General features: G+C 44.7%; 1 protein-coding gene across 4 annotated transcripts in view; it reads right to left on the bottom strand.

Moving 5' to 3' along the window:
• Positions 1–22001, bottom strand: part of DIAPH1 (diaphanous related formin 1) — a 194604-nt gene that overhangs the window by 108296 nt on the left and 64307 nt on the right. For all 4 annotated transcript variants that reach the window (XM_069969239.1, XM_069969237.1, XM_069969238.1 and 1 more), the window contains 5 exons: positions 20478–20588; positions 14921–15039; positions 11439–11555; positions 7276–7391; positions 4043–4107 (listed from right to left, as the gene is read on the bottom strand). In XM_069969239.1, the coding sequence (XP_069825340.1) occupies positions 4043–4107; positions 7276–7391; positions 11439–11555; positions 14921–15039; positions 20478–20588 (528 nt within the window). The remainder of the gene's footprint in view (positions 1–4042; positions 4108–7275; positions 7392–11438; positions 11556–14920; positions 15040–20477; positions 20589–22001) is intronic.

Genomic DNA, 22001 nt, shown 5'->3' with positions numbered 1-22001 from the left:
ACACTTATCCTGTAACCTGTGGAAAGGGAATAAGTTATTTTCACTCAGAATACCCCTTTAAAGCGTATCCATCAGTCACTTTTCAAAAATCAATACGTATCGATAGTTCAAGAGATTTTAAGAAACTCGGTAATAGGTTTTATTGAGCAAAAGAGTTTCCTTCTGTACTCAAAAAGCTGTTTTCCTACCTCCCCCCTCACTTTAGAAGAAGCAGGATTTCGGTTTCCAAAATGCTCTTTGGAGAGCCCTGCAGAGCAAATTATCCTGCAATCCTACCTCACCAAGTTCCCAGACCAGCACTTACCTTTCTGACCTGTGAATCAAGCGTTTTATGAGCCCAGACAGTCTCCAAACTGCACAGCTGCTTGTCTCCCCTTTCCTGCTCGCTCATCCCCCTTGGTCCCTCCCCCCCTCCATAGGTTATAATGGACACAGCAAACCTGTCTTCAATTTGCATCTCTGTAATAAAGACTGCTTTGCCTGATAATGCACAGATAAGAAGTGAGGGGAAGAGGAGCTGCAAAACAGCTTTTTGAGTACAAAAAGAAGCTATTTTGTCTAATAAAACTTATTACAGAGGGTTTTTTTTTTTTTTTTTAAATCGCTTGTAATTGTGCACGTGATTAACTTCCCTACAGTGCCACCACATCACAGGAGAAAACAAGCATTAAACTGACATCATTCAAATCAATGTTCATGGAATGCATGGAATTTTAAAAGAAGAAAAAAAATTACAGATTTGTACTTTACTTGTATTTAAAAATTTCAAGTATTCCAGGACTTATGAGCTGCTTTATGTCCTGCAGGAATCGGTGGATTCTTTCCAGTCTGATACAGTGCTCTCTGTGTCATTGTCAGGAACTGTCCAGAGCAATAACAAATGCCTATAAAAAATTAGAGATGAGCGAACCGGGTTCGGGTTCGAGTCGATCCGAACCCGAATGTTCGGCATTTGATTAGCGGGGGCTGCTGAACTTGGATAAAGCTCTAAGGTTGTCTGGAAAACATGGATACAGCCAATGACTATATCCATGTTTTCCAGACAACCTTAGAGCTTTATCCAAGTTCAGCAGCCCCCGCTAATCAAATGCCGATCGTTCAGGTTCGGATCAACTTGAACCCGGTTCGCTCATCTCTATAGAAAACCTTTTCTCTGGACAGTTCCTGACATGGACAGAGGTGGCAGCAGAGAGCACTGTGTCAGACTGGAAAGAATGCATCACTTCCTGCAGAACATACAGCAGCTGATAAGGAATTAAATTTTTTAAATATAAGTAATCTCCAAATCCATATAACTTTCTGGCACCAGTTGATTTATTTATTTTTTACCACTGAAGTATCTCTTTAACTCCCTAATATGCATAAAAAATGTTTTCTAAACCACATAACCCCTTTAACTCTTATGGTGGGAGAAACCTTTTAGGAAAAAAAAAAGCAGATGAGATGCTTCTGGATCTATAGGTGAAACCCACCACATCCGATCGGACGATCAGCCACGTATCTGCTAGACTCTATAGATACAGAACGAGATTATCACTGTGATCTGCTGACAATAATCTCATAGTTTATGAAACAGCTGAAAAAGTCAGAAAAATTCATGGAGTCCAGGACGCTGCTCTCTCACTCTTTCTGCTTCTGATGTGAATCACGTAATAGTTGTAATGTGCGTTTTTCCAAACTGTACTTAATGCAGGAAGCCACATTTGCTAGAAAACCAATTTGCAGCGTCCACTAAGCTGCTCGTGAGCAGAAAGGAATAATTTGTCGGGCAGTCTGAGTATAGGAGAAACAGCAGAGAGGCTTTCTGACATACAGCTGGCCCCTCTAATTACATCCCAGTCACAACTTCAATTATCCCCTATCAGCCTGGGGCCCGGAGGTCACTCTATCAGCCCCATCGTGCTTTGGAATGAAATTTCCAGGGTGAGGCCACCCGACAGCTCGGCCACAGCACTATCTCTTCTCACGCTGACAGCTAAATTATTTTTTTAAATTGAAAAAGTAAACATGTGGGCTCCGCTCCGCTGATAAGGGTCAAAAATGCTGAGCTGCAGACTAATAAACACCGGCGCTTGTGATCCTTGCCAAGAGTGGAGCACTAAATATATAAATAAAAGGCTAGCTTCAAAAATGGAGAAATATTAAAAGGGAAATAAAAAAGGTGATGGGTGAAAACACCAGGTACAGGCTTCTAGGTATGTTCTGCTCAAAAGCACCTGTAGGGGGAGCCAGCCATCCAAGGTAGCCCTCAGGTATAGGCTAATATGCAGAGACAGTGTGACGTGCGGTCACTCACAGCGTGACATAACCAGCACCATTTTACTGCACGTGGAAGCAGTTTTACATTCACAGATGTCGTGTCCACCATCAGCAGGCAGACCTGTAGCATTACAACAGTAGAGTGTATGTGGGCGGTGATACATAGAATGCATTGTGTGTATCGCCACTTACTACAATCACTAGCTGCTCATGAACCTGGCCTGAAAAACTTACCATGAGCGGCAATGCAGACAGTACTGTGTGCATTGCTGCTTAGTATCTACAGGGGCAGGCAGGAAGCCCTGCTAGTACAATATGCACGTAGAGTAACATGCTACCAAAGTGCTACATCTGTAAAAATCGCCAGGCCAAAAACCATTCCACAAAACTGCAGTGATATCCCACAAGGCAAATGGAGTGCAGCAGACTAGGTAAGTATGAACCCTAGGTAGGTATGCACCCAAGGCAGACTAGGTAAGTATGTATTTTAGTTTCAGCAAGTGGAGCTTACACATTTTATGAAAATTTTTTTATAAAATTTCCCAATATACTTTGTGCATTAAATCATCTCTGCATGTGGTCATTAAAGGGGGTTATCCAGTGCTACAAAAACATGGCCCTTTCTTCCAGACACCGGGACTGCTCTTGTCTCCAGCTTGGGCAGGTTTTTGCTACTCAGTTCCATTGAAGTGAATGGAGCTTAATTACAAACCACACCTGAACTGGAGACGAGTCGTCTTGTCTCTGAAAGAAAGTGGCCATGTTTTTGTAGCACTGGATAACCCTTTTAAATAGAAGCATCCATGGTTTGCTTTCCTGGTCACGTCAGGTATATGGCTTATCCCACACCTGTAACAACCAGAGCACAGATCTTATAAAGCAGGCTTGATTTGTCTGTCCAGGCATGATGGGAATTGTAACTACAAGTTTGATACCTGTGTTATAACCAATGAAGAATTGATGCACAAAGCCATGTAGCTTCTATTCTTTTCATTTGGTTTAGAAATCTACTTTTCATATAACCTACTGGGGAACACTGAAGGTGGAAGAACTATATCCAGCAGCCTTATTTATTAGCCACAACAGAGGAAAGACTTCAAGGACAGCCCGGGACTGTGTATATTACAAAGATAGTTCATGGGGATTGTGCAATACTTCCCTTCTCCTATGAAAAACTGTACACTTAGTTATCCCATATCCCATTAATCGCTAGTGGATAGAATCTCTGAATCTCGGCATGGTTGTGTTCTAACACTTAAATTGTGCCAGAATCACAGGCTGAAATTGCATCAAAATGGGGAAATTTTACACAAATTGCACTAAAATAGCACTAACTTTGCGCAAATTACAACAAAAACTTGTGAACATAACATAATGGATTTTGGTTAAAGGGTTTTCTGATACCTGTCCCCTATCCACAAGTATGAGATTGCAGGGATCCGACCTCCGTGGCCCCCAGGGATCTGTAAATGGACATCGACTCCTTTGTTAGGAATGGAGCCATGGTCAATGTGTATAGCAACTTTCCTTCACTCAAATCCCTGGGTAGATAGGGCGCAGGTCCAAGAACGTTAAGGATAGGTAAAAAGATTTTTATTTTAAAAACACAGCGCGTTTCGAAGTCGTGCTGACTTCTTTCTCAAGTTTTGGTCAATGTGTGACCCGTGGCTCTAGTCATTCTCTATGAGGGAGCCGAAGATAGGGGACAAGTACGTTTAAATCGGCAAACCCTTTTAATAAAATTCCCTAGTATCATCTTTGATGGTTTCTTGCTTCAGATTACCTTTTTTACCAAATCCCGAGCCTTGCACTCACTGGTTTCCACCTTTTTCTTATCAATTAAGTGATCTGAAAGGAGGAGAAGAGGAGATTTTCACATTATTACAGTTGTCATGGAAACATATTATTTTTATATTATTACTAGAAAATGTACCCGGCGCTGCCCGGGTATAAAGTGTCAGTGTCCTGTATACCTGCAGGGTCGTATTTACCATTAGGCACCCATGGTCTGGTGTGTAGGGTAGCACCTTGTAGAGGGGCAGTACCCTCCTGTTCAGACTTGCCAGAAAATCTGGTGTCTTTTCGAGGGGGGTATGGCGGTATTGGTCTGGTATAGCAGTGTTTTCCAGTCACAGTATGGCTGTATTGGTCAGGTCTGGTATGGCAGTGTTATTCAGTCACAGTGTGTCGGTATTGGTCATGACTGGTATGGCGGTGTTATCCAGCACAGTATGGCGGTATTGGTCAGGTCTGGTATGGCAGTGTTATCCAGTCACAGTGTGGCGGTATTGGTCAGGTCTGGTGTGGCGGTGTTACCCAGTCACAGTTTGGTATACCTGTCCTGTAGTGCCCTGTATATACATGTACTGTATAGATGGAGTAGGGGGTCCTGTATACATGTACAGTATAGATGGAGTAGGGGGTTCTGTATATATATGTACTGTATAGATGGAGTAGGGGGTTCTGTATATACATGTACTGTATACATGGAGTAGGGGGTCCTGTATATATATGTACTGTATAGATGGAGTAGGGGGCCCTGTATATACATGTACTGTATAGATGGAGTAGGGGGTCCTGTATATACATGTACTGTATAGATGGAGTAGGGGCTCCTGTATATACACGTACTGTATAGATGGAGTAGGGGGTCCTGTATATACATGTACTGTATAGATGGAGTAGGGGGCCCTGTATATACATGTACTGTATGGATGGAGTAGGGGGTCCTGTATACATGTACTGTATAGATGGAGTAGGGGGTCCTGTATATACATGTACTGTATAGATGGAGTAGGGGGTCCTGTATATACATGTACTGTATAGATGGAGTAGGGGGTCTACCAGTTATTACTGTGGATGTTGTGAGGCAGCTTCCCTAGCAACCATTGCTCCCTGTGAAAATGAAAGCAGTAATCCTATTGGTTGCTAAGGCTCCAACTGCTGTGTCTGCTGCAGCTAATTATATCACCTGTGTTTGCAGTGAGGAGATTTTCCCATTCATCTCTATGGGGCGCCTCTCTTTCCCCTCCCCCTCCCCTCCTGTACATCTGGCGGGGACGGGACCTTCGCAATAACCTTCCCGGGCACCCTATGTATCTGTGTGCCAAATTTGGGGTCAAACGGTTCAGGCGTTTGGAAGTCTATAGAGGACAGACAGACAGACAGACAGAAGGACAGACAGACAGACTTTGATTTTTATGATATAGATTATTATATATCAATGCAATCAAGGAGGTGTATAGATGTGACTGTAAGTAACGGGCTATGACCTGAATGAGCTCATCAATTTAATGGTCCTAACATAGTTGATGAGTGACTACAGGGTTAACAGTGTGTGCCCAGCCTTATAATGTAGAAAAATGGAAACACATTACATTTATACCAGTGACACATGCAGTCAGGGTATGGAGGATAAAAGTATTAATACCCTAAAGTTTTTTGGGAGGTCCTCAAGCTGGTGGTCAGCCGGGAGAGAACACGCGGCTCATAGCTTGTTAGTAAGGAAACTGGCTGCAGTTCAGAAGTACAAAGATCTCGCTGAGCTCACATTGTGTTCTACCTGGAACACCGAAATCTTGCATTTTCATAGAATTTTCTTAATTGAATTAAATTTTAATTCTAAAGCAGAAATCCTTTCTATTTAATAAGTAGTTTTTTCCCGCTTCCACAGCCCGGTCTTTTCTCGTACGCTTCTCCTGATAGCACTCCAGAACAGCCACTTCAAAACTCCTACAGCTGTCCGTACTGCACATTCATCTGACGTTAGGTAGTATTTTGTGTATTTTGGGGGAAAAAATCTTTACTCAAAAAGCCGTGGAGAAGCCTGGCACCTCGCAAATGTCTATAAAGCCTTTAAAAATTCATTTTATTCCCCCAATGCATTAAAGGGAACCTGACCCCCCAATCCAATCGGACTCATCTCTTCTAATTTACATATTGGGCACTCAGGCGAGTGGGCTGCGGAACAGCATCGGGAACGGCAGGAAGGGGTCAGTATGGGGGGCTCTATCAGGGGGTCGGGTGAGTTCCACTTTAAGGTTCCCTTTAAGGTAAGTAAACCTTCTATAATACTGAATCCAAACTGCTCCCTGCTTCTTGATAACATGCATTTAGTACATACAGCAACAGTAGTATGACTGCAGGCTCAGATTACATTCTAGAATATTTTTTTTATATCCTCTGATCATAAACTATATCCTTATATTCTCTTATTAAAGCAAATGTACCCCCAGGTACATCGCTTTATGTTTTTATATGAATAGACTGGCGCGGGGATGCCGGGCCTGTGGTTATTTTATTAAACCGCCACCTAGCTCCGTTTGGCGCAGGTCCATTCCCGAGCACCGGCCAGGCATGTAGCACTGGAGGTGTGCCCGCTGTCCCCCAGTGTGACAAAACCCCCTCCATTGTTTAAGGCAGCTCTATTGAATCTAATGGAGCCGCGTCAAATAGGGGAGGGCAGATTGGCACACTGGGGGTCAGCAGACGTGCCTCCAGTGCTACATGCCTGGCCGCTGCTCAGGAATGGACCCGCACCATACATGGGAGCCAGGTGGTGGATCAAAAAAATGACCACAGGCCCGGCATCCCCGCGCCAGTCTATTCATGTAAAAAACAAATAAACGATGTAGAAGTACATTTGCTCTAACCCTTGTGGACAATAATATTTGCGGACAATAGGAATGTCTAAACTTTGCTTTTTATCTTAAAAAACAACACAACTTTGTTTGTCAGAGAGACATGTCAAAAGCTTTTATCGGTCAGGGTTTGAGTGTTCACACCCAGACCGGTCAGTAGAATGGGCTGCCATGTGATCCTCTCTTTCCTCTGTGTCTATGTGAGGAGACATGCCCCACAGACTTCCATTATGTGGCCGTCCCCTCCCATGAGACAGAGCCAGGAGAGGAAAGGTGGTCACCTTTGGCAGCTCCATTGATAATGAATAAAGCATCCTGGATCTGACACTGATGGTCTATCCTGTGAATATGGGATATTTTAATTTGGAACACCTACCTATTAGTCCTTCAATGTCGATGCTTAAGCGTTTGCATTTGAAGTCGGGGTCGGCTCCATTTTTGTGCAGGATTATCTGCGACACTACTTCATCGATCAGCTTGTAGTACTGCGGTCTGTAGTAGGAAAGAACATGGGAATCGGTAAACTTTACAGATCTACAGTACAGTGTCCAAAGACACGTGAAACTCATCACCAGAACGATTTTACTTCAATACAGATTAAAAAAAAAATATGTAGCAGCATAAAGGAAAGTAGACGGTCGTGACAGACTTTGAAAGATGTGACCTGAGGCATCTCAGCATGGTACAAGGTTTCTCAGGAAAGTTCACCGTCCGGACCCCTTTGAAGTTGTGTATTTGGAAAGTTTGAGCAGTGGGGATGGCCAGGTTGGAAAAGAATATTTGCGAGATAAAAAGTCCGTTTTAATAACCCTTTAACATGGCGCTTCTTGGCTGCGGCTGACATATTCCTGCGTCTATCGGGTCATTAACAGAATTATGGTAAGAGCTGTAAATGGAGCACTGACGTGGATATGCAGCACTGAAAAATCCCTTACAATTAGGAAACAGAGTCGTGCTGTCTTCAAGAAGTGGTATATAGATACCAGCGGAGAAGCTTTCCTCAATGGCCACAACTGGATTCATTAAAAATGACAGGACACTGGGGGCGCTATAACTTATTAATACATTGCACTAAAGGGGCCCATGGTTTTAAGTTGGCATGTTCTCTGACTTCATAGAGGATCATGGAGACCACTGAAGTCTCAGAGAGTCCATGTACACAGACCTCTTCATCTGCAAAGCTCAAAGAGTAACTACAGTGCGGAAAATGTCTTCTCAGAATAACCGAGAAATATAGAAGGTAAATAAATCATGCGCTTACATAGTGCTCAGTCTGACTTATTCTATCTATAGGAGCCTAGAGGACTATGGAGGAAGGATAGGTGGTCAATGGATATAAGTAAACAATGTTCAACAGCCTGCAAAACACTAAGGGTAGATTCACATGTTCTGGATCCGCAGCGGTTTTCACGCTGCGAGTTTGCAGCGAAATCCACAGCGGATCATGGTAGTGTGAAGTTGAATGGGTCTCATACCCGCAGCAGTATGTGACCCGGCCCCTTTAACCCCCTGCAGCCCCCGGGCCTGAGCATGCATTACCTGCTCGGTGCCGCGGCTGTGTGTGAGGTTCCCATCGGCGAGGGGAACGAGGGGATCCGGGAGCCTCACACACAGCTGCAGCGCAGAAGAGGTGATGTATGCTCCAGCCCGGAGGCTGCAGGGGGTTAAAGGGGCCGGCTTACATATCTGCAGTGGAATGAAAATTCTGCTGCGGATATGAAACCCCATAGACCTTCACACTACCAGAATCCAAAGCGAATGTGTCAATGCTACCCTAAGGGGTATTCTAGCCCCTAAAAAGTATGCTATATGATGGTAATATGTGTCTGATCTCTGGGATGCCCTACAGTATGAAGGCCAGACCCTCTCCACCACATAGAGAGCAGGATTTGCACACTTCCACCCAATGATCAGACAGGCATAGAGGATATGTCATAGGAGGTGGAATACCCCTTAAAATGAGATTCTATAATGGGCACTAAATTTGCAGCACACCCATAGACATTACCTTTATACTGATAGGAGTGCCCCTGACACACACTGGAGGAAAAGTGGCATTACAGTCAAAAATTTCAAGGGGTTGTTGCTTTGTTTTTTTTAAGAGCCTATATGGGCACCTTGAGCTACAAGAGGGGAAGTCATTAATTCTGAAAGTAGCGGTGAGTGGCTATAAAATGTAATAAAATGTATAAAAAAATGTAATGTTTCTTCTCTCCACTGGAGGCGCTGCAGGGAAAGGGAGTACTTGCTGCAAGATTCTTGCGGAGGGACAATCTGAATGGGACAATCTGAATCGCCTCCTACTTTGGGTACAAATCAATCTACATGGGTCTTTGACAGAAAGCTTTTATCTGTGCTCAGAAAACTGTTCATACCCTATTCTTTAAAAACCTATGGGGTGTAAAAGTAATGAAACATATATACCGAGTACAATTCCTCTCTTTAAAAATCAGGCCATTGTGTTACTGTACACTGTATAGACCAATCGGCATGCACCTAGCCACCGTTCACCTGTTTATCTAGTCTGCTTGAGATATGGCGGTATTATCATAAGAGGAAGCCAGAAGTGGTATTAGATAGGTACACGCCACGTTTGGGAGGATTTGATGAGATATGCAGCAACACCTTTTGTTACAAAGCTGCGGGGATAATCTCCTTGCAGTGAAGAAACAAATAAGTGTGATAGGAGAAGGGGAAACAAGCATAAGAAATAATAGACCGCCATCCATGCCTGCCTCCCTCCGTTACAGCTCAGAGGAAGAACTAATAAGATTAATACAATTAACAAGGGGCCATTAGATATTCAACAATCCTCGTCTACCTGACATATTACTTAGCGGTAATGGAGCCTTCATTGCCATGCTAGTCTGTGAGCAGCCAGCACAGGTAGAGGGGAGAAAGAGCAGAGAACAAGCTGAACATTAGAAGGAGTAACAGCGCCATCTGCTGGCAGCACAGAGAAATGCTTATTCTTATGTAATTAATAAACCCTATGAAATAACTAGTTATTAACCATTGCTCAGCTCAATTCATTCAGTCAGAGGAAAAAAAAAAGCTGTGTCATGGATAAGGAATAACTTTTAAAGGGAATCAGGACTTTTTTTTGTCTGAGTATACTATACAGCATAGGCTATTATAAAAGAATATCACACAGGTTCTTGTGTGCTTCTTGGGCATAACTATTTTAGTTGATGTGGCATGCATGTGTTGTCTCACATTTTGATTTCAAAATCATATGCCCATAAAACGCCAAAAAAAACCCAAAAAAATCCCTTTACCTACTATCTAAAATGTAACTTATTATTTCTTTATTACAAGTATTTACCACAATATGGATATTTCTTCATAAAAACAGTAAAAAAAATTATTCAAGAGCAACCGTGATTAAAAATATGTCCGCTAGATGGTACAATTTAACCAGAGGTTAACACATATGGCGTCTGGTGATGTCAGCTCAATATACATAATGGCACCGGTTAGATGATAAGAAGCGGGGTAGATAGCTGCAGCCTATAGACCGCTACTAAGTATAACAGCATCACTAGCAGGACACTGGTTATTGAGCGCGACTAGTTTGGCTCCTGCAGGAGCTTCATCAGGCTACAATTTATAATAAATTAATAAAAGTTTTAGATAGTAGGTAAAGGGATTTTTGTAGGTTTTGGCCTTTAATGGACATATGACTTCGGCTGATTTATAACCCCTAACTCAGTTTTTGTATCGCTGGATAACCCCTTTAAGGTTGTAGTGCACGGCACGATATGGAGGAGGAAGCGAGCTATCAGGTAAGTGCTCACTTCCTCTTCATTCCCAGCTCGCTGTCTGTGCTATTACACACAAAGACAATGAGAGGGATGAGAGGGAGGAGCGGAACTATTACATCAAACAATTATCAGCCAGAACGGCCAAGTACGGCCCATTATCATTTGGTGTAATAGGACCTTAAGATAAGGCACAAGGAATCTTTTCAGGAGCACTGTATATATGAAGTACACACAATCCCAGTAGGGATCTGATGTACTTCTGTAGTTCACAGACTACCTCACTAGACGGACTGAAATTCTAACTAGGTAATTTTCTGGTTATCATACCAGGCATACATGACTCACTTTAGGTTTAAGATTTATGGACACAGGTTACCAAGAGCAAACAAATCACACTGCTAGAATCCCTGGTGAGTTAGAAATACACGGCAAAAAAAAAAAAAAATGAAGTGCCTCTTTAATTTTGGGATAACTCCTTTACAGCAGTATGTTGCCACAGATCCGAGATTTTTTTTTTTTACTATTTATAGCATAGTAATATCGAATTTCTGATCAGTTTTGTATTCACTAACACTCAATAATTAAAAAATGGTGTTCTCAAGCAGACTGCTGTATCTGGCTGACTAATATAGCGGCCTGTGAGCCGGCCCTTGCAGTTTGCTTCAATGAATAGATGTAAGGCCAGGACTATTATATATCATATCACATAGCATGTCCTTACAAACACAGCAGGCTCCGTATAGATATTTCATCTACCATTGTGACTCTTCCTTACCTGGCATCATAGTCATTTCGGATCAGCAGGAGATGCTGCAAGATAGAGAGGAACAGCTGTTCTGCTGCTGAGTCTTTTACGGTGTTCTGCAAAACCTGGAAGACTTCATGGACATCAGTAAGCACAGAGTCAAGGAAAGTGGAATCAAAGGCAAAATACAGTAATGCTAAATAATAGTAATAATTCTATAAAGGGGAACGCTCCTGTCAATCACTCACAGCAGGTACATGGCAAAGTCGCTGAGGTCACTGCTTCAGACAATATAGACACAGACTGGTGGGGGACCTGAGGTCACTGCGTCAGACAATATAGACACAGACTGGTGGGGGACCTGAGGTCACTGCTTCAGACAATATAGACAGAGACTGGTGGGGGACCTGAGGTCACTGCGTCAGACAATATAGACACAGACTGGTGGGGGACCTGAGGTCACTGCGTCAGACAATATAGACACAGACTGGTGGGGGACCTGAGGTCACTGCTTCAGACAATATAGACAGAGACTGGTGGGGGACCTGAGGTCACTGCTTCAGACAATATAGACACAGACTGGTGGGGGACCTGAGGTCACTGCGTCAGACAATATAGACACAGACTGGTGGGGGACCTGAGGTCACTGCTTCAGACAATATAGACACAGACTGGTGGGGGACCTGAGGTCACTGCTTCAGACAATATAGACAGAGACTGGTGGGGGACCTGAGGTCACTGCGTCAGACAATATAGACAGAGACTGGTGGGGGACCTGAGGTCACTGCTTCAGACAATATAGACACAGACTGGTGGGGGACCTGAGGTCACTGCTTCAGACAATATAGACACAGACTGGTGGGGGACCTGAGGTCACTGCTTCAGACAATATAGACACAGACTGGTGGGGGACCTGAGGTCACTGCTTCAGACAATATAGACACAGACTGGTGGGGGACCTGAGGTCACTGCTTCAGACAATATAGACACAGACTGGTGGGGGACCTGAGGTCACTGCTTCAGACAATATAGACACAGACTGGTGGGGGACCTGAGGTCACTGCTTCAGACAATATAGACACAGACTGGTGGGGGACCTGAGGTCACTGCTTCAGACAATATAGACACAGACTGGTGGGGGACCTGAGGTCACTGCTTCAGACAATATAGACACAGACTGGTGGGGGACCTGAGGTCACTGCGTCAGACAATATAGACACAGACTGGTGGGGGACCTGAGGTCACTGCGTCAGACAATATAGACACAGACTGGTGGGGGACCTGAGGTCACTGCTTCAGACAATTTAAGACACAGACCGGGGGATTTTAAAAGGCAAGAATCTATGGGATTTTTTTTTCCTATATGCAGTACAAAATACATGTCTTTTTCTTATTAGCATTAATGAAGACAGCATAATTTGGGATACAAAAGGACCCTTTAAAGTGTCACTTGTTTAGTAGGTGTGCCATTTTTTCATGATTTGTAAAAAAAAAAGCTAGATTTTAATAATCAGATTTGATCATTGGTCTAATATTCAGAATAAGAATTCCCAAAATGCTGCTGGCAGCGGACTGTACGCTAGAGAACATAGGTCATACATGGGTCAATGAATTCCCCCATATCATCTTAAGTCAAATAGGTTGTAAAATGCACAGGTGCTGGCACCCTTATATAGCACATACATGGTTATAATGGTGCATGACTGACCACATTATTTAGGGCTGGCTTTGCAATGTGATAGAGAGGAGGAGTATTAGCCACTATGGCAAGCTCTTTATATGGCCAAATGAGAATCTCATAGGGTTTAGAGAGGCCCAGGTAATGTCCTTATGAACTGAAGGATTATTTGCAGTATTGCTAGTTTTTCGCAAACCTAGAGTGAAACTACAGGCTTATACTGCCACCCAGTGGCAAGATTATTGAATTGCAGAAAAACAACATTTACAAACTGAATATAATAAGCAGCGGAACAATGCCCCCTGACAGAAGGTTTATCCACCTGCCTAATCAATGGACATTAGACCACTAACCAGATTATCCACTGGCCGCAGTTTCCACCCGCAGGTAAAGGCCCTATTCCACAAAACGATTATCGTTCATAAACTTGCTCCAACTATCACTCGTTAACGATCACTAAACAATTTTTTTCAGCAAACGATAACACAACACGTGGGAACGTGAACGATATATGCAGTGTAACGATTATTTTGCGGTCGTTACATGGTCGTTTAAAACGTTCGCCAGGGTGATCATGACCATACTACACGCCTACTTTTTTTAAAAACCTTTTTACGAACGACTAAAAGATTTCTAATTTTACGAACCGATTAGCGAATTATCTTTCGAAGACCAACGATTTTTTTCAGTTGTCATTCGCTCGTTTACAGCTATTCCACGGAACGATTATCTTTAACGAGCTAACGTTGGAGCGAGTTTATGAACTCTAATCGTTCCGTGGAATAGGGCCTTAATCCATGGCTGAGGCGGGGGGAGAGGTCAGAAAGCAGTGTTTAGAAAAGGCCCAATAAACGTTAGAACCATGGGGTAGGTAACAAAATCCTCTCCTAAGAATATACATATGCATCCCCCGATAACTCTGTTCACAAAAATCATCACGGCCTCCAAAACCACATTGCATTTATTTCTTTCCCAAAGTGTTAGCTGGGGAAAAAAAAGACACTTGTTCTACATTTTAAAGCACTTTTGTGCATTGTGTTTGGTACAGAACCGCAAAAAAAAAAAAAAAAAAAAAGGCTGGTTTTGGAGTGTTTTTTAGGTAGATTATATGCCCTTAAAGGGAATCTGTCACTATACATACTGTTTTAGAAAATACTAGTATTTACCATGAAATACCAATTGAGGGACATCTTTTCTTATAGTTCTGTGATGTGTCTTTCCTCTGTTAATTCTTACTAGAAATGTATGACTTAATAACCAATAGGGGGCGTATCTGTACACTGTCTATAAACCAGCTCTGATTGGATAGTGTCAGACAGTGTAAGGACAGGTCCTCAATTGGTAACACCCAGTTGGTTACTGGGTCATACTTTTCTACCACCACCGCCCTCCTCTCTCCCCACTCTACGTCAATGTATGCACGATGGCCCCATAGACTTACATTACACATAGGTGGGAGACTTCTCCCACCTCATTCTCCTGACTTGTCACGATCTTCTACATAAACATAACCTATCATGGCTTCAGAATGTGTCACGGGTTAGTGCTCATAAGTCTGCAGTATAAGATGGTGTTATTCTGGCACCTAGAGCAAAACAACATTTATCATATAAGCAAAGGCCTCCACGCTGCCATTTGCTGCAGTCTGCAGGGAGTAGCCTATCATTAGCCCATAGTAATATATAGTGACAGGGAAGGGAAGAGAAGGCTTGGAAGTGATTGAATATCTTATTATTAAGGGGATTATGAGAACGGTTATTATATTACAGCAGCCTGCATCTGTACGCCTCACATTCACCACCCACGTGAGACTTCAGTCAGAGGAAAAGGATATTCCATCTCAACCCGAATGTCATCCAGACGCCCGCGCAAGTCATCAGCGTCATACTCTGTGTGATCCAGGAACACGTTAAGTTGCACTTTCAGCTCATCATTTTCCATAGCTTGCAGTTCCTTAACACATAAGGTTTTGTTAGTAGTCAGGAAAAAAAGCTTTAACATTTTACCTTATGTTTTCCTACTTCTTCTACAGTCATTCTGAAGGTGAGTTTGGGCTATCTCCTGTAACAAAAGAGGATCCCTAATATCCCTACATCCATCCTGTCTATCATCTATGTCACACTCAGAGAGAGAGCTCTGATCAGGGCCTAAGAAAGAGGGAAGATTTACTCCTATCCATGGGCTTAAGAGGTCGTGGAAGTGTATAAAGGGTTTAGCTTTAAAGTGTCACTGTCGTTTCATTTCTATTTTGCAGAAATCAATAGTACAGGTGATTTTAAGAAACTTGGGTTATTGGGTTTATTAGCCGAAAAAACAATTTTTATCATGAGAAAGCAGTTTGAAGCTCTCCCCCCTGTCTTCATTGTCCTCTATGGAGAGGGGAGGGGTGGAGGGAGATGAGGCACCAAAACAGGGCAACAAAGAGTTAAATTACAGCTACATCACCGAGCTATCTCCTCTGAAGTCACCACTAACCTCTCGGACCTCTGAATAGAGGCTTTCACACAGGTCCCGCTGTGTAATCCTTTGTTCTCTGCTGCAGACTAATCTCCCTTCTCCCCCCCCTTTTCATAGAACATGTGTGATGTAACAAGACATGATTTTCTTATAATGAGCAGTGAAAGAGAGAGAGGAGGAAGGGGGGGAACTGGGGAAAGCCTTTTTGAATGCAGTTAATGGCATATTTGCCTAATAACCCCAATTACAAAGTTTCTTAAAATCGCCTATTGATTTCTGGAAAAAAAAATTTTTTAAATACGACAGTGACACTTTAATCTATTTCTCATAACTGGCTGAGCTGCCATTGGGATCGGGAGATCATCATCTCAGAGACGTCCTGTTCTGGAGAAGCATGCCTGCAGGAGTAGTGATCAGGAACGCTGTAGCCACCACCCTTCCCATACCCTGCCATGGCGTAGCTGGCAGTTCTCTCAGGGCAGCAAGTTACAAACTTTTAAGGCCCCACAAATGCCTCGCTCTTCTTCTCCCCTATGAGTGAAGCTGTGCAGGTCACTAGAGATGAAGAAGCTCAACAGGTCACTCCACAAGCCTCCCTAGAGATGTACATGGCTACCTCCATCCCTTTTAGGGACTTCTGAGCGGTTCGTATTTTGAATCCAAAACAGAGACGCTCCTACATACACTCCTTGCTTTGATGGTGCCAAACTGCCACTATGAAGCCCTCTCAATCATCTCCTTGTGTATTGGCAAATAAGAGATAAAACCTACCGATGGGCGGGTTTGCCTTTGCTCTTCATGCACATCATAGTGACAGGACTGCCAATTTTGGCTCCATGACTGATCTTCCGAGTTTTATCCAAGTTTCTGACCTGGGCTCCCTAAACATGCCTGGTTGGAAGGTCCTACCATGTGACATGTCAGTCGATGTAATCCACTCCAAGTACAAATCCCATCTACCACTCAAAGACCCTAACGCTCCATACGATGTCTGACAAGTGTCTCTAGTGTGAAGCGGCTCCTGTTCCTCCTTGTCAGGGTCATGTGAGAACCTTACAGTCTTTGTTTGTTTCTATTGGAAGACTGCTGATATATTCCTATTTGTTTAATCTTATTTGATTGGGAATGCAAAATCAGGTTATTTTTCTGCTTCTTGAAACAGGTTAATCCACGTAGCTACTTTTTTGCTCCATGCTGGTGTTATATGTCCCTGCATAGTTACTTTTGGTGTTTTTCAAAGGCCCGAAGCGTTTGTGGCATTTTGTAGACCCCCTAAGGACACCACAATACTGGCAAAACATGTTGGGGAAGGCGGGGAGCTAGATGAGATATTTATACACACACATATACTTTAGGCTGCACGTTCCCTAGGAACACTGGAATAAAAGTGAATACTAAATATGGATTTAAAGCGAATGTACACATGCGAATGCATGAATAGATCGGCGCCAGCGTTCGGATGCCGATGCTGCGGTCCTTTTTTTGAACCAGTGCCCAATATCCGCACATGGTGCTGTTTATTACTGAGCACTAGCCAGCAGGGCCGTCTTACCCATTGGGCATGGTAGGCGGCTGCCCGGGGGCCCTTGCGTCCTAGGGGGCCCCTGCCCGCTGTCACAGCGGGCAGGGATCCCCTAGGACGCAGGGGTCCCCGGGCAGCCGCCTCCCATGCCCAATGGGTAAGACGGCCCTGCGCCCCCCCCCCCCCCCCTTCCCCTTCTCTTGTGACCGCAAGCACTTTCTTGCTTGCGGTCGCAAGAGGAAATCCGGCCCCGGCTGATGCGTCGCTCCCCGGGGGATTCTCAGGGAGCGCACGCATCAGGAACCTCAGTGCGCGTCGCTGGGGCTTCCTGTACCGGAAGTCCCGGCCTGGGCGCACAGTGAGCTTCCGGATATGTGCGCTCCCTGAGAATCCCCCGGGGAGCTACGCATCAGCCGGGGGCAGAAGAGGAGAGGAAGCAGCGACGGGGGAGCGCTGGTAGGTGAGTTGGGTGTTTGTTTTTTTTTATCTGCTGTGCAGGGGGGAGCCGTCTATAAGGGGGGAATACGGGGGAGCCATCTATAGGGGGGGATACAGGGGGGGAGCCATCTATAGGGGGGGATACAGGGGGGGAGCCATCTATAGGGGGGGATACAGGGGGGGAGCCATCTATAGGGGGGGATACAGGGGGGAGCCATCTATAGGGGGGGGATACAGGGGGGAGCCATCTATAGGGGGGGATACAGGGGGGAGCCATCTATAGGGGGAAGCCATCTATAGGGGGATACAGGGGGGAGCCATCTATAGGGGGGATACAGGGGGGAGACATCTATACAAGAGAGGGGGGGATACAGGGGGGGAGCCATCTATAGGGGGGATACAGGGGGGAGCCATCTATACGAGGGGGGGGATACAGGGGGGAGCCATCTATACGAGGGGGGGGATACAGGGGGGAGCCATCTATAGGGGGGGATACAGGGGGGAGCCATCTATACGAGGAAGGGGATACAGGGGGGAGCCATCTATAAGGGGGGAATACAGGGGAGTCATCTATACGGGGGGGGGATACGGGGGGGAGCCATCTATACGGGGGGGAGACAGGGGGGAGACATCTATACAAGAGAGGGGGGGATACAGGGGGGGAGCCATCTATAGGGAGGATACAGGGGGGAGCCATCTATACGAGGGGGGGGATACAGGGGGGAGCCATCTATAGGGGGGGATACAGGGGGGAGCCATCTATATGAGGGGGGGGGATACAGGGGGGAGCCATCTATAGGGGGGAGGGATACAGGGGGGAGCCATCTATAGTGGGGGATACAGGGGGGAGCCATCTATACGAGGGGGGGGGATACAGGGGGGAGCCATCTATACGAGGGGGGGATACAGGGGGGAGCCATCTATAAGGGGGGAATACAGGGGAGCCATCTATACGGGGGGGGATACGGAGGGGAGCCATCTATACGGGGGGGATACAGGGGGGAGCCATCTATAAGGGGGTACTACAGGGGGAGCCATCTATAAGGGGGTAATACAGGGGGGAGCCATCTATAAGAAGGTAATACAGGGGGAGCCATCTATAGGGGGGGATACAGGTGGGAGCCATCTATAAGGGGGTAATACAGGGGGAGCCATCTATAAGGGGGTAATACAGGGGAGGAGCCATCTATAAGGGGGGGATACAGGGGGGAGCCATCTATAAGGGGGTAATACAGGGGGAGCTATCTTTAAGGGGCCAATACAGATGTGCAGTGTGTAGAGAAATGAGGATGGTGATGTGGAGTGTGGAGCCTAATATGTCTGTCTGGCAGATTCTGTGGATTCGTGGCTCGGAGAAGTTCTCATAACGGCACAGGGCAAATGGAAAAGAAGATGAAAAGGGAAGAACTCCGATCAGAGAAGACGTCCCATGTGAGTCACTTGATGTATCTGCACTGTAATGTATATGGTGTACAGAACCTGTGTAGAGCTGGGTACCTCTATATGACTTGATGAGGTGATAGTGATTTGTGTACAGTGGATTAGTCAGTATGCGGTGGTAATATTTGTTGCTTGTTATCTGGCATATATATAGAGAAGGGCAAAACAACATGTCTCATATAGACAGAGGAGCAACAACATTATATTATATATGAACCATGTTGTTTCCCTGTATTCTGTATACATGGAAACAACATGGTTCTCATATATAATATAATATAATAGTCATGTTGTTGCCCCTCTGTATATATGAGACATGTTGTTTTGCCCTTCTCTATATATAAGCCATTTTGTTTCCCTGTATATTGTATTATACAGTATACATACAGGGAGACAACATGGTTCTCATATATAATAGTCATGTTGTTGCCCCTCTGTATATATGAGACATGTTGTTTTGCCCTTCTCTATATATAAGCCATGTTGTTTCCCTGTATATTGTATTATACAGTATACATACAGGGAGACAACATGGTTCTCATATATAATAGTCATGTTGTTGCCCCTCTGTATATATGAGACATGTTGCACTGGTGTGACAATAAACCCTGCATATTGCTGTTGGAAGTGCTGTCTCCATTGCGTTTTTTGGATACTTTGAAGCCAACCTGGTCTGGTTTGGTGCGGCACGCACGCACGGTTATTTTTTGTTTTTGCGCTGCTGAAAGACTGTGTTGTGAATTAAAGTTTATGTTAACAATAATTTGTATTTTTTATTGTACGTAATTGTACTGGCTAGGGGCGGGGTTGCAAAGATGGGGGGGTTTTGATGGCGGCAGCCGCGGGGGCTGGGGCCCAATTCGCACCTCTGCCCAGGGGCCCATAATGCTGTTAAGACGGTCCTGCTAGCCAGGCATGAAGCACTGGAGGCCGGCCAGCCCCCAGTGTGACGATCTTCCCTCCCCACTGTGACATGGCTCCATTAAAATCAATAAAGCCATGTCACAGAGGGGAGGGGGTTTCATTGCACTGGGGGCACTGCCCGGGAATAGACCAGTGCTGTGCACTGGTTCATGAAAAAGCCTGCGGTATCGGCATTCCCACGCCGGCGCCGATCCATTCATGTTAAAAACTTGATGTATCTAATGGTACATTCACTTCAAGTATAATGACAAGTAACATTTCACAGCCTTCTTCTAAGTGAAAAGTGCATCATAAATGGCAAAACATAGACGTGCCAAATTGAAAAGGAGGGGGGGGGGGGTCTGTGCTGGTGACATCCTCAGAAAAAAAGAGGCAACTCAATAAATTCTAATGAGTCTCATTACTGTGGTATAAAAGATATAATCGAGGGGATTCCAAAGCCGCTAAGGTTTTCCAATCTCTCCACAGATGACAAGTGAATATGCTTTGAAAATGAAAACCACATCAATAAAGGAGGTCGTCCTACCTCAATCTATGTGTTGGACACTTATCTCAACAGCTCCTATCTAAACCTAATAGTGTGAAAGTAATATAACATACAATCTCTTACCTTCAGCAAGTGATTCAGTCCTGAACGCATCAGTTCACTGCGTATGTGGATTCGGAAATCCAACTCTTCTCCTTGGCTGATCAAGGCATTGATTAGGAGCATACAGCTCACCTAAGAGATGAACAGGCCGAAGGTCAGAACCACTGGTTTGTATGTCATTTTAATACTATTTCATCATGAGAAAAAATACATTTAGATATTACCCACACATTATTCTTTGTTCACTCAAATCAAAGTCCTGGAGTCCAGTTACCATGTCTTTTATTTACTTAAACATAGACCATGTATTGCAGACACTTCATCAGCTAGTCAGACACATTAGTGGGGGCTGACACCTGGTATCCTGGCCGATCAGCTATTAGGGCAAAGCCTTGGCAGCCAAATCAACACAGTAAACAGAGCTGGAGAAAGATGGCTCCATCCACTATAGAGAGTGACTGTGCCAGGTTACTGCAGCTCAGCTCTCTGTGTGACTTGATTTGTAGTAACCTGGCACACAACCACTACACAGCTACAACTACACCCCTACAGCTCTTCCAGCTGATCGGTGGGGGTGTCGGGTGTCTGTACTCTTCTGCCTGTCAGATATCGGTGGCCTAACCTGAAGACAGACCATCAATATCTGTAACTGGAAAACTGTAATCAGATTATCCAGGACATATTACATTTGTATCTAATGATAAACTATAAAAGTATTTGGCGCAAAATCCCAAACTTATCCCTAAAAGGGGTTTTCTCAGCATTAAATGGAACCCCAGCATATTTGTAGCTCCCAACCTAAAACTACTACTAATAAAGCTGCATACACACTTTCCCAACATATATTTACTCCCTCTGAGCATGTCCACTATCAGCTGAAGTGTCATAGAGGCAGTGCTAAGCTGCAGCATGCAGGCCTTCTCCCAGCCCACGATTCATGTACTAACACAGTTTCCATCACAGAGCTCTGTATATAAATTATTGAAAGCAGGACAGGAGGTGGGAGGGAGAAGTCATGCATGCTGCTGCTCTGCACTGCCTCTATTATTCTTCAATTGCTAGTAAAAAAAAAAAAAAGGGGGGGGGGGGGGGGTGGCACTTTAATGACTTTATAAATCCATATAAGCAAAAGTAATGGTAGGTACTGGGGTGATAAACCTAACCAGGAGGTGGTGAGCTGCTTTGGCTGTGTGGTCAAATGCTCCATGTGAATGTGGCTTTAAAAGGAGAAAATAAAAAAACTACAGAGGAGACAGGAAGTGGGGGGAACATAATTAAGAACGTATACTTACCTATGCCTGTGCACCACATTTCCACTCCCGAATCCCCACCGGCCTCTTCCAGCTCTCCCTCTTGCAACGTCACAACCCAGCTGACGGACACTGCTCCAGTCACATACTGGCTGGGCGAGCAAATCCATCAGCCGGGTCAGGTGCTTTCCCCCTGTGACGTAGCAGGAAGGAGTTCTGTTGGCGGTCAGACAGCTGTTGATATGGCGATGCGGGGCACAGGGATGGGTAAGTATACATTCTTTATTACATTCCC

This window comes from Dendropsophus ebraccatus, chromosome 1 (assembly GCF_027789765.1).
Source record: "Dendropsophus ebraccatus isolate aDenEbr1 chromosome 1, aDenEbr1.pat, whole genome shotgun sequence".
Classification (NCBI taxonomy): Eukaryota; Metazoa; Chordata; class Amphibia; order Anura; family Hylidae; genus Dendropsophus; species Dendropsophus ebraccatus.
This window is presented reverse-complemented; position numbering and strand designations above follow the sequence as displayed.